This window comes from Dendrobates tinctorius, unplaced genomic scaffold (genome assembly GCF_039654945.1).
Source record: "Dendrobates tinctorius isolate UK_male_01 unplaced genomic scaffold, ASM3965494v1 ptg000334l, whole genome shotgun sequence".
NCBI classification, from domain to species: domain Eukaryota; kingdom Metazoa; phylum Chordata; class Amphibia; order Anura; family Dendrobatidae; genus Dendrobates; species Dendrobates tinctorius.
Genome location: NW_027362000.1, coordinates 4312852 through 4331590, shown reverse-complemented (window position 1 = coordinate 4331590; position 18739 = coordinate 4312852). Strand labels below are relative to the sequence as shown.

Below are 18739 nucleotides of genomic sequence, written 5' to 3'. Positions count from 1 at the left end.
AAACACAAATTCTTTGGTATTATTATCTTCATTTAATTTGTCTTAAATGAAAAAACACAAAAAGAATTGTCCTAAAGCCAAATTGGATATAATTCCACACCAAACATAAAAAAGAGGATGGACAAAAGTATTGTCACTGTTCTAAAAATCATGTGATGCTTCTCTAATTTGTGTAATTAACAGCACCTGTAACTTACCTGTGGCACATAACAGGTGTTGGCAATAACTAAATCACACTTGCAGCCAGTTGACATGGATTAAAGTTGACTCAACCTCTGTCCTGTGTCCTTGTGTGTACCACATTGAGCATGGAGAAAAGAAAGAAGACCAAAGAACTGTCTGAGGACTTGAGAAACCAAATTATGAGGAAGCAATCTGAAGGCTACAAGTAGATCTCCAAAGACCTGAATGTTCCTGTGTCTACCGTGCGCAGTGTCATCAAGAAGTTTAAAGCCCATGGCACTGTGGCTAACCTCCCTAGATGTGGACGGAAAAGAAAAATTGACAAGACATTTCAACGCAAGATTGTGCGGATGTTGGATAAAGAACCTCGACTAACATTAAAACAAGTTCAAGCTGCCCTGCAGTCCGAAGGTACAACAGTGTCAACCCGTACTATCCGTCGGCATCTGAATGAAAAGGGACTGTATGGTAGGAGACCCAGAAAGACACCACTTCTTACCCCGAGACATAAAAAAGCCAGGCTAGAGTTTGCCAAAACTTACCTGAAAAAGCCTAAAACATTTTGGAAGAATGTTCTCTGGTCAGATGAGACAAAAGTAGAGCTTTTTGGGCAAAGGCATCAACATAAAGTTTACAGGAGAAAAAAAGAGGCATTCAAAGGAAAAAACACGGTCCCTACAGTCAAACATGGTGGAGGTTCCCTGATGTTTTGGGGTTGCTTTGCTGCCTCTGGCACTGGACTGCTTGGCATTATGAAGTCTGAAGACTACCAACAAATTTTGCAGCATAATGTAGGGCCCAGTGTGAGAAAGCTGGGTCTCCCTCAGAGGTCATGGGTCTTCCAGCAGGACAATGACCCAAAACACACTTCAAAAAGCACTAGAAAATGGTTTGAGAGAAAGCACTGGAGACTTCTAAGGTGGCCAGCAATGAGTCCAGACCTGAATCCCATAGAACACCTGTGGAGAGACCTAAAAATGGCAGTTTGGAGAAGGCACCCTTCAAATATCAGGGACATGGAGCAGTTTGCCAAAGAAGAATGGTCTAAAATTCCAGCAGAGCATTGTAAGAAACTCATTGATGGTTACCGGAAGCGGTTGGTCACAGTTATTTTGGCTAAAGGTTGTGCAACCAAGTATTAGGCTGAGGGTGGATTGGAAGGCGCGCGGTTAAAATTTCGCCTCACCACATAGCTACACACATACACACACTTGAGCTTTATATATTAGATTATTTCCTTGCAAAAAACTCCTTATGTCATCCATTCACTGAAACATTATTCTGTTATACGGGTTGTCTTGTGTTAGAAAAACATGGCTGCTTTTTTCCAAAAACAGCTCCACATATGCCTACTTGTCGTAAGTGTTATTGTAGATCAGCTGTATTGACAGGAATGGGGCTGAGATGCAATACCACACACAACCTCTAGACAGGAGAGGTGCTGTTTTGGGGCAAAAGCAGGAATGTTTTTCTTATCCTGGATGACCATTTTAAGTTGACTTTTCTGCTCACACTTGAAGGCTTATATACAATCACAACAGTCTACTCAGATGTGGCAGGAAGATATATATATACTCAGCCATTTTGAAAGCTATTGAGATCTATCATTAGTCACCTAGTCACTCCATCCTCTCGTCCCCTATTTCTTTCAATGTTTCGCATGCTTCTCTGATAGTCTGGGAATTGGTAGGAAAACTCTTCTTAGTATGCAGCTCACTGCTTGGTAGAGAATGTTGATAATACTCTTTTTAAAAAAAAAAAGTATACTTGCCTCCAACACCAGTGGCGCTCCACCGCTGTGAGCTCTATGCTCCTGCCAGTCTCATGATACTAACAATGTCACCTTAGCACTGCAGCAAATCAGCAGCCACTGACATTCTGCAGCCTTCACAATTATGCCTAAGTGTACGAACAGTGTTTCTTCCGCTGATACATAATTGTGAATGCTTCAGCTGATCAATGGCCACTGACTGACTGCAGCGGTCACATTACTTTGTTTACAGTTAGGTCCATATATATTTGGACAGAGACAACATTTTTCTAATTTTGGTTCTAGACATTACCACAATGAATTTTAAACAAAACAATTCAGATGCAGTTGAAGTTCAGACTTTCAGCTTTCACTTGAGGGTATCCACATTAAAATTGGATGAAGGGTTTAGGAGTTTCGGCTCCTTAACATGTGCCACCCTGTTTTTAAAGGGACTAAAAGTAATTGGACAATTGACTCCAAGGCTATTTCATGGACAGATGTGGGCAATCCCTTCGTTATGTCATTCTCAATTAAGCAGATAAAAGGGCTGGAGTTGATTGGAGGTGTGGTGCTTGCATTTGGAAGGTTTTGCTGTGAAGGAAACATGGCGGTCAAAGGAGCTCGCCATGTAGGTGAAACAAGCCATCCTTAAGCTGCAAAAACAGAAAAAACATCCGAGAAATTGCTACAACATTAGGAGTGGCAAAATCTACAGTTTGGTACATCCTGAGAAAGAAAGAAAGCACCGGTGAACTCATCAATGCAAAAAGACCCGAGCGCCCACGGAAGACAAGAGTGGTGGATGATCGCAGAATAGTCTCCATGGTGAAGAGAAACCCCTTCACAACAGCCAACCAAGTGACCAACACTCTCCAGGAGGTAGGCGTATCAATATCCAAATCTACCATAAAGAGAAGACTGCATGAAAGTAAATACAGAGGGTTCACTGCACGGTGCAAGCCACTCATAAGCATCAAGAATCAAAAGGCTAGAAAAATACATCTAAAAAAGCCAGCACAGTTCTGGAAGAACATTCTTTGGACAGATGAAACCAAGATCAACCTCTACCAGAATGATGGAAAGAGAAAAGTATGGTGAAGGCGTGGTACAGCTCATGATCCAAAGCATACCACATCATCTGTAAAACACGGCGGAGGCAGTGTGATGGCTTGGGCATGCATGGCTGCCAGTGGCACTGGGTCACTAGTGTTTATTGATGATGTGACACAGGACAGAAGCAGCCGAATGAATTCTGAGGTATTCAGAGCCATACTGTGTGCTCAGATCCAGCCAAATGCAGCCAAACTGATTGGTCGTCGTTTCATACTACAGATGGACAATGACCCAAAACATAAAGCCAAAGCAACCCAGGAGTTTATTAAAGCAAAGAAGTGGAATATTCTTGAATGGCCAAGTCAGTCACCTGATCTCAACCCAACTGAGCATGCATTTCACTTGTTAAAGACTAAACTTCAGACAGAAAGGCCCACAAACAAACAGCAACTGAAAACCACCGCAGTGAAGGCCTGGCAGAGCATCAAAAAGGAGGAAACACAGAGTCTGGTGATGTCTATGAGTTCAAGACTTCAGGCAGTCATTGCCAACAAAGTGTCTTCAACCAAGTACTAGAAATGAACATTTTATTTACATTTATTTAATCTGTCCAATTACTTTTGGTCCCTTTAAAAAGAGGGCGGCACATGTTAAGTAGCTGAAACTCCTAAACCCTTCATCCAATTTTAATGTGGATACCCTCAAATGAAAGATGAAAGTCTGAACTTCAACTGCATCTGAATTGTTTTGTTTAAAATTCATTGTGGTAATGTCTAGAACCAAAATTAGAAAAATGTTGTCTCTGTCCAAATATATATGGACCTAACTGTACATCATGATACTGGCAGGGTGCATAGGGCTCACATTCCTGAAGCTGAGCCAGTCCAGGATAAGTATACATATTATCTACTATATAATCGTCTACTTCTGTCTGTAACGGAAATCCCGCGTCACTAATTGGTCGCGGCCGGCCGGGCGCGACCAATCAGTGACAGGCGCAGTCTGGCAGCGAATTGGCATGGAATTCAAACGACGAACGCCACCGCTATCGTCGGAAGATCTGTAAAAAATAGAATTAAAATAAAAAATAGTGATATACTCACCTTTTGCTCCTCTCACCAAGCGACCGGCATCTTCTGGTCCCAGTAATGTTTTGCGCGAAAGACCGCTGATGACGTCGCGCTCTCGCGAGAGTGACGTCATCTCCGGTCCTTCGTGCTAAGCATTACTGGGACCGGAAGATACCGGGAGCATGGAGAGGAGATCGGGGGCCGTTGGAAGGTGAGTAACTCTCTGTTTGTAACAGAAATCCCGCGTGCAGAGCACTGTGCCCTCCTGATGCGATAGCATTGGGCCTCCATCTAGTTTTCTAATATGCATCATATTTGGGCCATTAGTAAAGGTGTTGTTCTATATATATGCTGCGAAAACAGAGCAAAAGATCTAGTAAAGGGTTGCATGTTTATGTGACAGATTGCTAAGAAGCTTCTTGGAGGTAATCCCCAGGTTTAACATCCCCTGACCGGATACCACTGAGTAGCAAGAGTGATGTCTGAAGTTATGAATGCAGAGCATAAAGAGTTAACACACTGAGCTGCTGTGTGAAATATTGAATTATGTAAAGCTGGCACGGCATGTCTGTCCGTAGCTCCTATAGTCCATATATATATATATATATATATATATATATATATGGCTGATACCTAGATAGCAAGAAAGGGGGTGACTGACTAGTTACAGCTAAAGAGGAGCATATACTCTAAATCTTGTACCATGCCTCTCAACTTTCACAGAACACAAAGTGGGACAAATCACCATGGCAAATTTTGGTCACACTCCTAGTTATTTACCTTTTCTTTCTACCCTGGCAGGAGGAGATGCAAGAAGGGGTGGTGATTATTCCATTTTTTCCTGCCTTTTTTATGCCATTTCTTTGTTATTTAAAGGGAATCTGTCACCCTTTTTTTGGCCTTGCAGCTGCCGGCATAGACATCGGGGGCTTATCTACAGCATTCTGTAATGTTGTAGATAAGCCCCCGATGTAACCTGAAAGAGAAGAAAAACACGTTATATTATACTCACCGAGGTGGGCTGTCCGGTCCGATGGGTGTTGCAGTCCCGTCCGGCGCCTCCTTTCTTCATGCGATGATGTCCTCTTCTCCCATCCTGTATTGGCTCTGGCGCAGGCGCATTGCTCTGCCCTGTTGAGGGCAGAGCAGAGTCCTGTAGTGTGCAGGCGTCGGGAGAGGTCTGGCACCTGCGCAATACAGAATTCTGCTCTGCCCTCAACAGGGCAGAGCAATGCGCCTGCGCCAGAGCCAATACAGGATGGGAGAAGAGGACATCATCGCATGAAGAAGGGAGGCGCCGGACCGGACTGCAACTCCCATCGGACCGGACAGCCCACCTCGGTGAGTATAATATAACGTGTTTTTCTTCTCTTTCAGGTTACATCGGGGGCTTATCTACAGCATTACAGAATGCTGTAGATAAGCCCCCGATGTCTATGCCGGCAGCTAATAGGGCAAAAAAAGGGTGACAGATTCCCTTTAAGGCATTATTGGTGCAGATGTGAACCAAAATTTGTAATGTGTTTTTTATAGTCGAGAAAACATTTTTTTAGGGTCCACATTAAAGCCTCTGCAGAAAAAAAAAAAAACAGCCACAGCTTTCTGTACTTTAAAAACTACATTAAAAAGTGGATTCACATCTGCACCAAAAAGGGGGGGTGTAAAACAACACAGCAAGTACACAATAATCAGAGCAGATTGTTATTGCATCGCCTGGTGCGGATACCCGCAGAAAAAAAGCAGTACGAAAACCGCAGCATCTATGCTACATGTGAACATGGGCCACAGCGCTAAATTTTTTTATGGGTTTAATACAAAAAAAAATCACATCGCCATTTACTGATCACCATAAGTAATCTGATCGCAGCGTTGTGCGGTGTGTTACGATTACAGGGACACCAAATATATCTGCTATTTGATGGTTTCTGATGTTTATTACTTTATTAAAAAGCGCAGTAAAAATGACATTTTTATAATTGTTTTTCATTTTTTTTTAGTAATGTTTAGTGATGAGTGAGTGTACTCATTGCTCGGGTTTTCTCGTTCATGCTCGGGTGTCCTCCGAGTATTTTGGGGTGCTCGGAGATTTAGTTTTCTGTCGACGCAGCTGCATGATTTGTGGCAGCTGCACAGCCTGAATACATGTGGGGAATGCCTCTTTGTTAAAGAATCCCCACATGTATTCAGCCTGTCCAGCAGGCACAAATCATGCAGCTGCGTCAACAGAAACTAAATCTCCGAGCATGCCAAAATACTCGGTGGACACCAGAGCATGCTCGGGAAAACCCAAGCAACGAGTATACTAAGCTCATCACTAGTAATGTTATAGAAAGAATAAAAATCTGACTTTTCCTCACCTCTAGAATACAGGGACACAGAAACACACTGCTATGCACAGATGTCTCTTTATGTACCAATATAATCTGCCTGTGAGTTCAGAGTTTAAAAATTACAAAATTCTCCCTGCATTTTCAAGGCAGCCTGTGGCTCATGGGTTTAGTTTCTACCTGCAATGATAGAGGTTGTGGGTTTACATCCCATGGCGTCAAAATGGCAAGAAAATAGTATTATTGTAATAGATTTTTACAAAAAATTTAATACTGTTATAGGAAGAAAAAAACTCTGGCTTTTATTTTCGCTCTAGAATTTAGAAATACACAGCTATAATCACATGTATCTCTATGTACAAGTATAATCTGCCTGCGGGTTCAGAGTCTGCAATACAGCTCAAGTATACAAATCCTCCTCTGCTGATGAATGTGGCTTATAGCTATAGCTGCTGCCTGAAAAAAAGAGAGGTCATGGGTTGAGTTGAGTGAAACAGGTCGGCCAGATTCATAAGTCGCCGACTTATGGCAAAGTCGGGTTTCGCCGACCGAAACCCGACCACAGCGTGAAGTCGGCCATGCGGTCGGCAAAATGAGCGCCAAAGTCGGATTTCCCAGAATGCTTGCAAGTGACTTTTTTCAGCCACTGAGCAAGGATGTACACTGTGGGCAACGAGATGACATGTGCAGCGTCCGGAGAGAGAGAGTATTCGCGTGCTTTAAAAAAGCTGTCCGGCACGTAGGTGTGTTTACTGTCCTCCACTCCCTGCCGACTTTGCTTCCCCATTGACTTGCATTGGTTTTCGTGCTTCAGTTGGACCTTCGACTTTTCCCGATAGTCGGCCGATTTCGTTCGACTCGACTTTTGAGAAAGTCGGGTTTCATGAAACCTGACTAGACCCTAAAAAAGGCAAAGTCGCTCATCTCTAGTCATGGGTTCTATCCTCTAGGACGACCAGATCACAAGAAGATATTTTTTTACTGAATTTAAGAGCAGAGCAAAGATGCTGCCCCCCCCCCCAAGGGAGGAAGAGCAATAAAGACGTTGAAGAGAAGTTGGTGGAAGTCAGGACAAAACCCTGACCTAACGGAACATCCCCCTTCAAACAGAGACAGTCTCACTGTTTCTGGACAGATGGGAGCTACGTTGTACTCTACCCCAGGAGGAAGAGATTAGCCCTCTTGGATGAGAGTACCAAGTGCCAGCAAAGTGTTGCCATTGTTGACTCATTGCTGTATACCAACCATCAGTTTCTGTTCATCAAGTTTATTGTCTTCCATTGAGGAATATCAACTTGAATTGTTGCTGATGTCCATTTCCATTACTTTTACTGTCCCTTAGTGGTGAGATCACTCTGTCCCTTTACTTAAAGGGGCAAACCACATCATCCAACGCACCCCTTACAAATGTTGTTGGCAATGTCGAAAAAAAGGGGCAAACTTTTGAAAAAGTTATGCTCATGATTTGTAAATTTTTAAGGAACAGTATTGGCCAAAAACTGGTGTAAAGTGATTTGTATTTAATAAAAGACACAGAATTAATGTTACGAAATATAACGTACCAATGAATGCTGTCCTACAAGCCTTTCTGGAGGTGTCAGATGAGGCAGGGTTCCGCTGCAGGATTTGGTAGAACATATCCTCCTTGGAAGGGTTTACATTTTCTACAGCCTCTCCTCTATTTTCAGATAGCGTGTAGGTGTGATGTCTACGTCCACTCATGATTGCGATCCTCATCAATTTCTAATCGTGTTTTAATCCGCAACCATTGAGGATCAGCTCTACGAGAGGCATTGAAGAAGTCCCATGTGCTTTAATGACTCCTAAGAAGAAGTTTACCTAAAGCCATAAATCTCTGACAAGTCAGGCGGATCACTCGAGCAAGGAGATTTATTTCTAATAATGTTCCTCTTATCCACTGTAATGTGTGAAGAACTGTCGTGTTTAACTCAACATTTTGTTTAATGGATTCCATTATTGGAAGGTAATTATGGGAATTGATAACATGTGTAATGAATATGTCCCATATATTCTGCATCAAGAATAGCCATAATAACACGTTTGATGAGTCTGGATGCTCTGATGTCTCCGTTAATTCTAGGGCCTGTGCACACGGTGCAGATTTGTCGCGTTTTGGCCTAAATTTTTTCTGCGAAGATTTATCACAAAACCCGAAAGGTTTCCTGATGCCAGCAAAGTGAATGAGAATCCTAAAGTCTCATGCACATGTTGCTTAGGCTGGTTTTACACTTACTGCATTTTTGCGGGCCGATTTTGCGGCCCCAATGCATTTCTATGGGGGCCACAAAATCGGCCCGCAAAAATTACATGGTGCGCCGTGTGCCGTACGGCCGTTTTTGCAGCCGTGATAAAAGATAGAGCTTGCTCGATCTTTTTTATAGTGTACGGACACGGCCCCCATTGTAAATCAATGCGGCTGCAAAAACAAACGGAAGTTTGACGGCGCGCCGTCACTTCCGGTTTTGCGTATTCCATAGTGTTTGGGAAAAAAACATGGCGCCCCGCTAACTTTTTGCAGCCGCAAAAAATACGGAAAGTGTAAAAGCAGCCTTTGTGATTTGCAGATTTAAAAAGGAACATATATGGACCATTTTGAGCCCAAGATGGACCAGTTGGCTAATCCTGGATTGAAATATCCCACTTGATTCTGGATTACTCAAACTGAGGCCCATGACTCTCACCACAGCTACAGGCCTCATCTGGACCCTGCTGGCACTAGGAATCCCCACAGGATTTATTCATCTGCTTTTTCTTAATCTGTCCTTCTAATAAGAAGGGAACTGGTACGGGGAAGGAGACTGGAAAGGGGCAGGAGGTTGGTACTGGGTAAAATGGTATTGTACAGGAGGGGTAGGAAGGACCGGGCCTGGAGCAACTACTGGGCCGGTTGTAGGGGCTACTGATGTTACCTGTGCTAAGGCCACCTGGCAGGCTTGCATTACATGCAGCTGCTGTTCAGGAGTTAGGTTGTCAAGGCGCTCAATTACAGCTTTGAAAAAAGGATGCGGCGCTTTATTTGCATCTAGATGCATCCTTTCAACACGCGTCCTTAAATCAGGCACCTCTATACCAACAAGATTGAACCCAGCAGACATTTGCTGGGTCATGACTTTCATAGCGTTTTGAAAGGATGCATGTAGATGCAAAAACTCCGTAGCTAACTGCCTTTCCTGACCCCGGTGACGCAGCCGCCCAGAACTCAATGGGGTTCTATAGAGGGCAGCTGTGTCAGAGGGGTGAGGTAAAGGTAAGCCTACCTCGTCAACAGCAGCTTCATGTAATGAAGCCTGCACAGATGCTCCAGCAGAGGTTGATGGGGCTGAGGGATCACACACAAGGGAAGGCAGGGAGGGTGCAGAGGGGTTGGGTATGTCGTGGTCCCCAGTGACGGCCTCCTGGGGAATCGCTCCAGAAGGGTGCAATGCAGGCTCCCGCGTGCTGCTGAAGGTGCTGTTGAAAAATGTAGAAAAAAAATAGACATTAATATCATGATATTCATTAGCCCTGGCTGCCAAAAAAAAGGTTACACATTTTAACATTTTTTATTTTGTAACTTCTGGTAGGAATTTTTACCTTCTTGTCACCATAGTTGATCGGAGAAACGACAGGGCCTGGGCATATTTATAGCAGCTCCTGCATCCTGATCTGCTGGGAGCCTGCATCTCTTTGTTGAACTCCTTCTTGAAGCGATCCCGCATTGACCGCCACCACAACTGAACTCTTTCCCCTGAAAAGTGAAAACACAAAATGGTTAGGATCAAGCCCAATACATCCAGAAACATTACTGAAATGTGAATACTTACGCTGTTCTTTCTGTGCCCGAGAATGGAGTTCCTCCCAGTTAGATACCACAGCCTGGCACACTTCCTCCCAGAGTCGTCTAGTAACACAAGCATCCGCATGGAAGCGGTCCGCCAAATTCCAAGGCGGCTCACGATCTCTCACCATATCAATTAGGAGGTCCACATCAATAGCTACACCCTCACTATCGGATTCGTGAGCACGCTCTGAAGCCTGTTTAACCCCTTCACTACCAAGGGTGGTTTGCACGTTCATGACCGGGCCAATTTTTACAATTCTGACCACTGTCCCTTTATGAGGTAATAACTCTGAAACGCTTCCATGGATCCCGGTGATTCTGACATTGTTTTCTTGTGACATATTGTACTTCATGATAGTGGTAAAATTTAATTCAAATAACTTGCGTTTATTTGTGAAAAAAATGGAAATTTGGCGAAAATTTTTAAAATTTCACAATTTTCCAACTTTGAATTTTTATGCCCTTTAATCACAGAGATACGGCACACAAAAAACTTAATAAATAACATTTCCCACATGATTACTTTACATCAGCACAATTTTGGAACCACAATTTTTTTTGTTAGGAAGTTATAAGGGTTAAAAGTTCACCAGCAATTTCTCATTTTTGCAACACCATTTTATTTTTATGGACCACATCACATTTGAAGCCACTTTGAGGGGTCTATATGATAAAAAATACCCAAAAGTGACACCATTCTAAAAACTGCACCCCTTAAGGTGCTCAAAACCACATTCAATAAGTTTATTAACCCTTCAGGTGCGTCAGGAATTTTTTTTAATATTTTTTAAAAAAAATGAACATTTAACTTTTTTTATTTTACCAAGGGTAACAGGAGAAATTGGACTGCAAAAGTTATTGTGCAGTTTGTCCTGAGTAAGCTGTTACCTGATATGTGGGGGGGAACCACTGTTTCGGCGCATGGCAGAGCTCAGAAGGGAAGGAGCGCCGTTTGACTTTTTCAATGAAAAATTGGCTGGAATTCAGATCGGACGCCATGTCACGTTTGGAGAGCCCCTGATGTACCTAAACAGTGGAAACACCCCAAAAGTGACCCCATTTTGGAAACTAGACCCCCCCAAGGAACTTATCTAGATGTGTGGTGAGAACTTTGAACCCACAAGGGTTTCACAGAAGTTTATAACGTACAGCGGTACAATTAAAAAATCATATTTTTTCCACAAAAATGATCTTTTCACCCCCAATTTTTATTTTCCCAAGGGTAACAGGACCCTAAAAGTTATTCTACAATTTGTCCTGAGTACGCTGATACCCCATATGTGGGTGTAAACGACTATTTGGGCGCATGGCAGAGCTCAGAAGGGAAGCAGCGCCATTTGACTTTTTTGGCTGGAATTGAGATCGGACACCATGTCGCGATTGGAAAACCCCTGATGTACCAAACAGTGGAAATTCCGCACAAATGACACCATTTTGGAAACTAGACCCCCCAAATAACTTATCTAGATGTGTGGTGGGAACTTTGAACCCCCAAGGGCTTCACAGAAGTTTATAACGTACAGCCGTACAATTAAAAAATCATATTTTTCCCAAAAAAATGATCTTTTCACCCTCAATTCTCATTTTTCCAGGGGTAACAGGATGCTAAAAGTTATTGTGCAATTTGTCCTGAGTACGCTGATACCCCACATGTGGGGGTAAACCACTATTTGGGCGCATGGCAGAGCTCGGAAGGGAAGCAGCGCCATTTGACGTTTTTGGATGGAATTGAGATCGGACACCATGTCGCGTTTGGAAAGCCCCTGATGTACCAAAACAGTGAAACCCCCCCACAAATGACACCATTTTGGAAACTAGACCCCCCAAGGAACTTATCTAAATGTGTGGTGAGCACTTTGAACCCCCCAGTGCTTCACAGAAGTTTATAACAACCGGGTGTGAAAATAAAAAAATCGTATTTTTTCAACAAACATGATCTTTTAGTCCCAATTTTTTTATTTTCCCAAGGGTAACAGGAGAAATTGGACCCCAAAAGTTGTTGTCCAATTTGTCCTGAGTACGCTGATACCTCATATGTGGGAGAAAACTACTGTATGGGCACACGTCGGGGGTCAGGAGGGAAGTAGTGACGTTTTGGAATGTAGACTTTGATGGAATGGTCTGCGGGTGTCATGTGCGTTTGGAGAGCCCCTGATGTACCTAAACTATTGAAACTCCTCACAAGTGACCCCATTTTGGAAACTAGACCACCCACGGAACTTATATAGATGTGTGGTGAGCACTTTGAACCCCCAAGTGCTTCACAGAAGTTTATAACACCCGGGCGAGAAAATAAAAAAATCATTTTTTTCCACAAAAATGATATTTTTGCCCCCAATTTTTTATTTTCCTAAGGGTAACAGGAGAAATTGGACCCGAAAAGTTATTTTGCAATTTGTCCTGAGTAGGCTGATACCCCATATGTGGGGGTAAACCACTGTTTGGGCGCCTGGCAGAGCTTGGAAGGGAAGGAGCACCATTTGACTTTTTCAACGCAGAATTGGCTGGAATTGAGATCAGACACCATGTTGCATTTGGAGAGCACCTGATATGCCCAAACAGTGGAAACCCCCAATTATAACTCCAACCCTAACCCCAACACACCCCTAACCCTAATCTCAGCCCTAACCCTAGCCCTAACCCTAATCTCAGCCCTAACCCTAACCCGAGCCCTAACCCTAATCTCAGACCTACCTCTAGCCCTAGCCCTAACCCTAATGGGAAAATGGAAATAAATACATTTTCTTTTAATTTTATTATTTTTCCCTAACTAAGGGGGTGATAACGGGGGGTTTGATTTACTGTTTATGGCGGTTTTTATGTTTGGCGGCTGTCGCACGCTAAAAGACGCTTTTTATTGTAAAAATAGTTTTTGCATCACCACATATTGAGAGCTATAATTTTTCCATATTTTGACTCACCGAGTCATGTGAGGTCTTATTTTTTGCGGGACGAGTTGACGTTTTCATTGGTACCATTTTTGGGCACGTGACATCTTTTGATCGCTTTTTATTCCGATTTTTGGGATGCAGAATGAACAAACACCAGCGTTTCATGAATTTCTTTTGGGGGGTGCGTTTACACCATTCCGCGTGCGGTAAAATTGATAAAGCGGTTTTATTCTTCGTGTCAGTACAGTTACAGCGATACCTCATTTAGGTCGTTTTTTTATGCTTTGTCGGTTTTATGCAATGAAAACAATTTTATATAAAACATAATTATTTTTGCATCGCTTTATTCTGCGAGCTATAACTTTTTTATTTTTTTGCTGATGATGCTGTATGGTGGCTTGTTTTTTGCAGGACAAGATGACGTTTTCAACGGTACCATGGATATTTATATGCGACTTTTTGATCGCGTGTTATTGCACTTTTTGTTCGGCGGTATGATAATAAATCATTATTTTTTGCTTCGATTTTTATTTTTATTTTTTAAGGGGTTCGCTAAAGGGGTTAAGTAATGGAACAGTTTTATAGGGCGGGTCATTACGGACGCGACGATACCAAATATGTGCACTTTTATTGTTTTTTTTTTATTTCCAAAAAATGAATTTATTTGGGAATATTTTTTTTTTTTAGTTTATTTAGCGATTTTTTAAAAATTATTTTTACACTTTTTTTTTATTTTTTTTTTACTTTATTACATAGTTCCAGGTGGGACATCACTGTCCTGTGACAGATCGTTGATCTGTCACATCACAGATCACTGTGACAGATCAGCGATCTGTCACAGGCACTACAAAGGCTTCGTCTTTGCCTGCGCTTTGCAGGCACTGAGGAAGCCAGCTACCTGCAGGCCCCCGAAGGTCCACGTCGCCATCTTGGATTCGGGGGCCTGCAGGGAAAGAGCCCCCCGCAGCAGCGCTGCACATTGCACTGCCATGGGGGGCTCAGGGAAGCACGGAGGGAGCCCCCTCCCTGCCGATGCTTCCCTTTAACCCCCCGGTACACCGCGATCGTGTTTGATTGCGGTATGCAAGGGGTTAACGTGTCGGGCGCGGTCCGTGACCACCCCTGACACATTGTGCTGGGTGTCAGCTGTGATAATCAGCTGACACCCGGCCGCGATCAGCGGCGCTCACCACGTGGGCGCCGCTGATCGCTGTGATGTACTATCCCGTCCATGGAAATTAGGTCCAGGGTCACATGGACGGAATATTACGTCCATTGTAGGTAAGGGGTTAAAGAGAAATAAGGTAAGCATAACAATCACAGCATTAATTACAAACCACAAAATACCAAAAAAAAATTACTCTATGGCGACCGCCCCGACGTGGTTGCCGACGACTCTGGGAGGCACTTTGAGGAACTCTCCGATGAGCAACAGATTCAGAAGCCTTTAATAAAAAAACAACAAGAAAAGGAAAATTAAATGCTGTTATGTTGACCTGTTTTTTGAGTCCAGTGATGTGTATGAACATCTTGCAATGCATGCAAAGACACTTATGTAGGGAAGGTGAGGTGACCTGACGGACGGACTGACTGGTCAGGTTTCAAAGAGGTTTGCACTTGTCAGGCAGGATATCAGTTATGACAGAAGGGAAAACAGCTAGGAAAGTGTAGGTGACGTGCAGTACCTGGAATTGACATTAGAGGGCAGGGAGGAGTATGAGCACAGGACTTGACATCAGCTTAGGGTTAAGAAACCGTTGGTCATGGGGGGCGGAGTTACAGAGAAGTAGGAAAGTTATAAATTTGACAGGAGGGTTCCAGAAGATTCCAGTCCTCAGTGGGAGCTCAAGTGACAAGGAGACTGTGACAGTTGGTGCACTGTGAAGAGAACCTAACCAGGGGACTGAGGAGAAAGGAAGTCAGGGGGGCGGTCCTGACACGAAGTACCGCAGTACAGACGAGGCTCCGGGTGGAGGATACCGTATAAGGAGCGACATTTGATCAGTAACATTACCGTTGGTGTACAGGCCTAAGGCAGCCACGGTGACGGAGCTGCCAGAGTATCACTAAGTGTAAAGGGACGGTGCATAAATATACGTCCCCGGCAAAAAGTATGGTATATTGATGCATTCTGTAACTGGAGAGCCTTGAAGAGGAACGTGGTGTGCTGTGAGGCCGTCAGGTGGACGGCAAGAGAATAAACTTGGATCTGTTGCACCCGAAACTTGCCTCCATCTTGTGTCTGTACGACACTGCACGGTACACAGAGGGACCACCCCCAGCCCGGTCAAGCTCGACCCTACACTTACACTAGGGGAGCCCACTCCAGGCATTTCTCCGCTACGTCCGTCTCCTTCTGAGAGACCCTCTGGTTCAGCTTCCTATTAAACAAGAATGCATATATAGGGTTATGTGTACCAAGAATGGCCTGGCCAAAAAAAAAAAAAAAGTGTACCTCATTTCGCTGGCGATGTGAGGGAGGGCTCCCAGAAGAAGACATGTCTGGCTGAAAATCTGTAAGTGCAAATAATTGTTACCTACAACACAAACCATATTTAAAGCTTTCAGGCCTTAATACTTACATTATGGGTTGAAATAGCTTCACGCAGGGTTTTGGCAGTGGTGGCCTGGGAAACTTCCTGCATGAAACAAGCATGATGCAGTTAATATTTGTGATGTGTGCAACAATGATTTTTACAATCCAACAAAAGAACAAAAATATTAAAAAATAAGATATTTTGAATTCCACTCTCACCACCCTATAAAATGCAGCTTGGACAACAAACCATCGCAAACAATTCTAACAACTTAATCTGTATATACTCGTGTATAAGCCGCCCCATGTATAAGCCGACACCCCTAATTTTGGCCCCAAAAAAAGGTAACACTTATTGTATAAGCCCAGGGTGGAATCCATAGACTATGGCCCCATATGCTGCTCCATTGAATATGCCCCCATATGATGGCCCAAAAAAAAAAACCTCTTGTGGGTCCATCTCCGCTGTCTGCCACTTCTTGTGTCAGTGACTGTTCAGCCAGCAGAGGGGCGGTGTGCACTTATCACGTCAACGCACCCCATGCTGCCTAAACGCCACATAGGATGCAGCAGAGACCGCAGTGAGCAGCAATGGACCCAGGAGAGGTGGATATCGCTATAGTCACATCGCACAGATTCAGGAATGGTAATGATGAGCGGTACCACGTTACCGCTGAAGACAGGAAGAGACACAGTGGAGAAGCGAGCAAGGCTACAGATACGGCAGCAGGACTGGTAAGTATGATCTGTGACACCCCCGCTCCCCCTCCGACCCACAGGTATATGACCCGTGTATAAGCCAAGAGGGGGAGTTTAAGCCCCAAAAATGGTCTTAACATCTCAGCATATACACGAGTATATATGGTACCTCCCCCTACAGTATTTACACATAAATACACACACCCAACCACGCAAACTACATCGCACTGTCCTACACAATTAAAATCCCTCCCCACACTGATGACCACAGCTGTAACTTTTTAAAAGCAATAGTACAATGTAAGAACAACATACGTGTGTGTGTGTGTGTGTGGGGGGGGGCAGGCAGCAGCAGGTACAGCATGGGACTCCAGCGTGGTGGCCATCAGTGACGGCAGTGATGGGGGTTCTGCAGCGGATGGGTCCAGTGGTGGTTGTGGGGGTCATGGTGGTGACAAGTCAGCAGGAAAGGCCGCAAGCCACAGTCTTTCCTGCCGGCTGTGACGGGGATGGGTGCGCAGGCATCGGCAGATCTAGTGGGGGAGGGTAAACAACAGCTGCATGTCCATCAGTAGCAGCGGCGGGGGGGAGCCGTGGCAGTGGTGGGGTACCACCAAGGACCTGCTGGTGGTACTGTGGAAGGGCATGGTACCAGCAGTGGGTGCCATATTGAAATAGCCATCTCTTGGGTATTTCAATTTGGCAGTCAACGTGTTTTCAATAGGCGCAGTGGATTGTGTGAATCAAGGACATGCAGACAGACAAAACGAAGACCTATGCTTGCACGGAAATTTTGAAACTCACACTCAAACTCCTGATCGATGCATGTCCAATAGTGGATGGCTGTCAAATCCAGTTGGTTGGTGGTTAGTGGATGTCTGGCTGGCAAATCCAGTAGGTTGGTGGATATGTAGCAGATCCTGTGGCTGTGTGGATCCAGTCAGCTCTTCCTCTGCATTCAGTGTGATGAATGCCCTCTACCTTTTCAATAGAGTGGGTGGAGATTGGCAGGTGTTTTTCTCAAAATGTGATACTTTTTGGAGCATGCTCAGTGCAAAAACCGGATCCGGCGCTGGAATCAGGCAAAAACCGGATTCCACCGGATCCGGCGTCCATAGGATACCATTATACAAAAAAATGGATTTCGCCGGATCCGGCGTCATCCGGTTTTTTACCGCAGACAAAAAACGTTACATGCAACGTTTTTTCCAGACGCCGGACTGGCTGTTTTTGCCGGATCCGGCAAAACCCGGATACGCCGCATAGGCATGCGGCGCGATGCGGCAATAATGAAACTCTATGGGAAAAAAACAGGACCCGGTGGCAACAGGCGCTGGATCCGGTTTTTACACTTTTCGCCGCATCGCGCCTGATGCACAAAAACTGATGTCTGAAAGTAGCCTAACACTGACTGCTGATCTCACTTCACTCCTCAGCACAACAGCTCCAGGGCACTGAGGATACTAGGGATCTCTCCCTCCCTTCCTCCTCCCCAAAGAAGAGGTGACTTCAGCCTGTGGTCTCTATGATATCATTGCACTAAACTGAGCAGAGCTACCCTCCTCCACTTGGAGAACTAAGAACTGCATAGAGGCTACTTGGAAGCTCCAATTAACCCTTCCTGCCCTTTAACCCTCACTGGTCTCCTATCCTTGCCCTTTTACCACTGCAGTGGTCATCTCTCTTTAAACATATAATAGGATTAAACTCAAGGAAAAGTAATAACTACACCATTGTATTTTCTGTCAATATAAAACTTGATTCCTCAAGCTATCTCTGCCAGGAATAAAACACCACCACAGGTGACCTGAATACCCACTGTGCCACGGCTCTTGCCAACAATTCTCACATTGCTCCCTATTGTTGCTTCTATTACAAATATAATCAGCAAGGCACAGAACAAACATGCTAACAAATATACTCGCCGGACCCTGGTCCATACCACAGGGCAGAAGTACCTTGCCCCATAGAGAATGTATACTCACCATCGACTCCCTAGAGACAGGCGTCCGCTGGGTCCAGATTACTGGGTCTCGTAGGCCTCCCTGAAAAGAGGCTCATTCCTTCCAAATTGCCACAGTCTCTGATTCACTCCAAGGCCAATTTAACATAAACCGATAGCAGCAGTGTGGCCACAAAGGGTGTTTGGGATTATTTTATACACTGACTTAGCGTTTTAACCCTTGAGCAATTGTCTATATAAGCCGGAACTCTCGTTTTATACCTTTAAATCTCGTTTAAGACTCAATTCTCACTCTAATATATCCTCATTCTCGTTAACAGTTGAACCCTCGTATACAAAATGAGCAACAGAAGCTCAAATTTAAAAACCAATACTCTAAAGACCCCAAACTCCCATAAAGGGAATCGCCCTAACCACTCTGAA

General features: G+C 44.2%; 2 protein-coding genes across 6 annotated transcripts in view; both read right to left on the bottom strand.

The window, feature by feature from the left end:
* Window positions 1-18739, bottom strand: part of LOC141074845 (histamine H2 receptor-like) — a 221766-nt gene that overhangs the window by 116834 nt on the left and 86193 nt on the right. The window contains exons 2-4 of one of the 5 annotated variants that reach the window (XM_073562104.1): window positions 15574-15757; window positions 15428-15499; window positions 14480-14563 (exon numbers count right to left, since the gene is read on the bottom strand). The exons of 1 other annotated variant lie outside the window; for it this stretch is intronic. The gene's annotated coding sequence lies outside the window, so the exon portion shown is untranslated. Of the gene's footprint in view, window positions 1-197; window positions 311-14479; window positions 15758-18739 lie in introns of those variants that run through there. 3 more of the 5 variants (XM_073562106.1, XM_073562103.1, XM_073562107.1) reach the window with 3 other exon arrangements.
* LOC141074844 (uncharacterized) lies at window positions 7765-12820 on the bottom strand. The gene is made up of 3 exons (XM_073562102.1): window positions 10211-12820; window positions 9981-10134; window positions 7765-9857 (listed from the first exon to the last, which is right to left on the bottom strand). Exons 1-3 carry the CDS (start codon window positions 10578-10580, stop codon window positions 9173-9175), a joined length of 1209 nt encoding a protein of 402 aa, XP_073418203.1. The 5' UTR covers window positions 10581-12820; the 3' UTR covers window positions 7765-9172.

Excerpts from the sequence above, each read along its gene's own strand:
- LOC141074844 (XM_073562102.1), bottom strand. The coding sequence starts at position 10,580 with ATGAAGTACAATATGTCACAAGAAAACAATGTCAGAATCACCGGGATC. Across the intron at positions 10,135-10,210 it reads TCGGGCACAGAAAGAACAGC|GGGAAAGAGTTCAGTTGTGG; the intron begins GTAAGTATTCAC and ends TTCACTTTTCAG. Across the intron at positions 9,858-9,980 it reads TCAACTATGGTGACAAGAAG|CACCTTCAGCAGCACGCGGG; the intron begins GTAAAAATTCCT and ends ATTTTTCAACAG.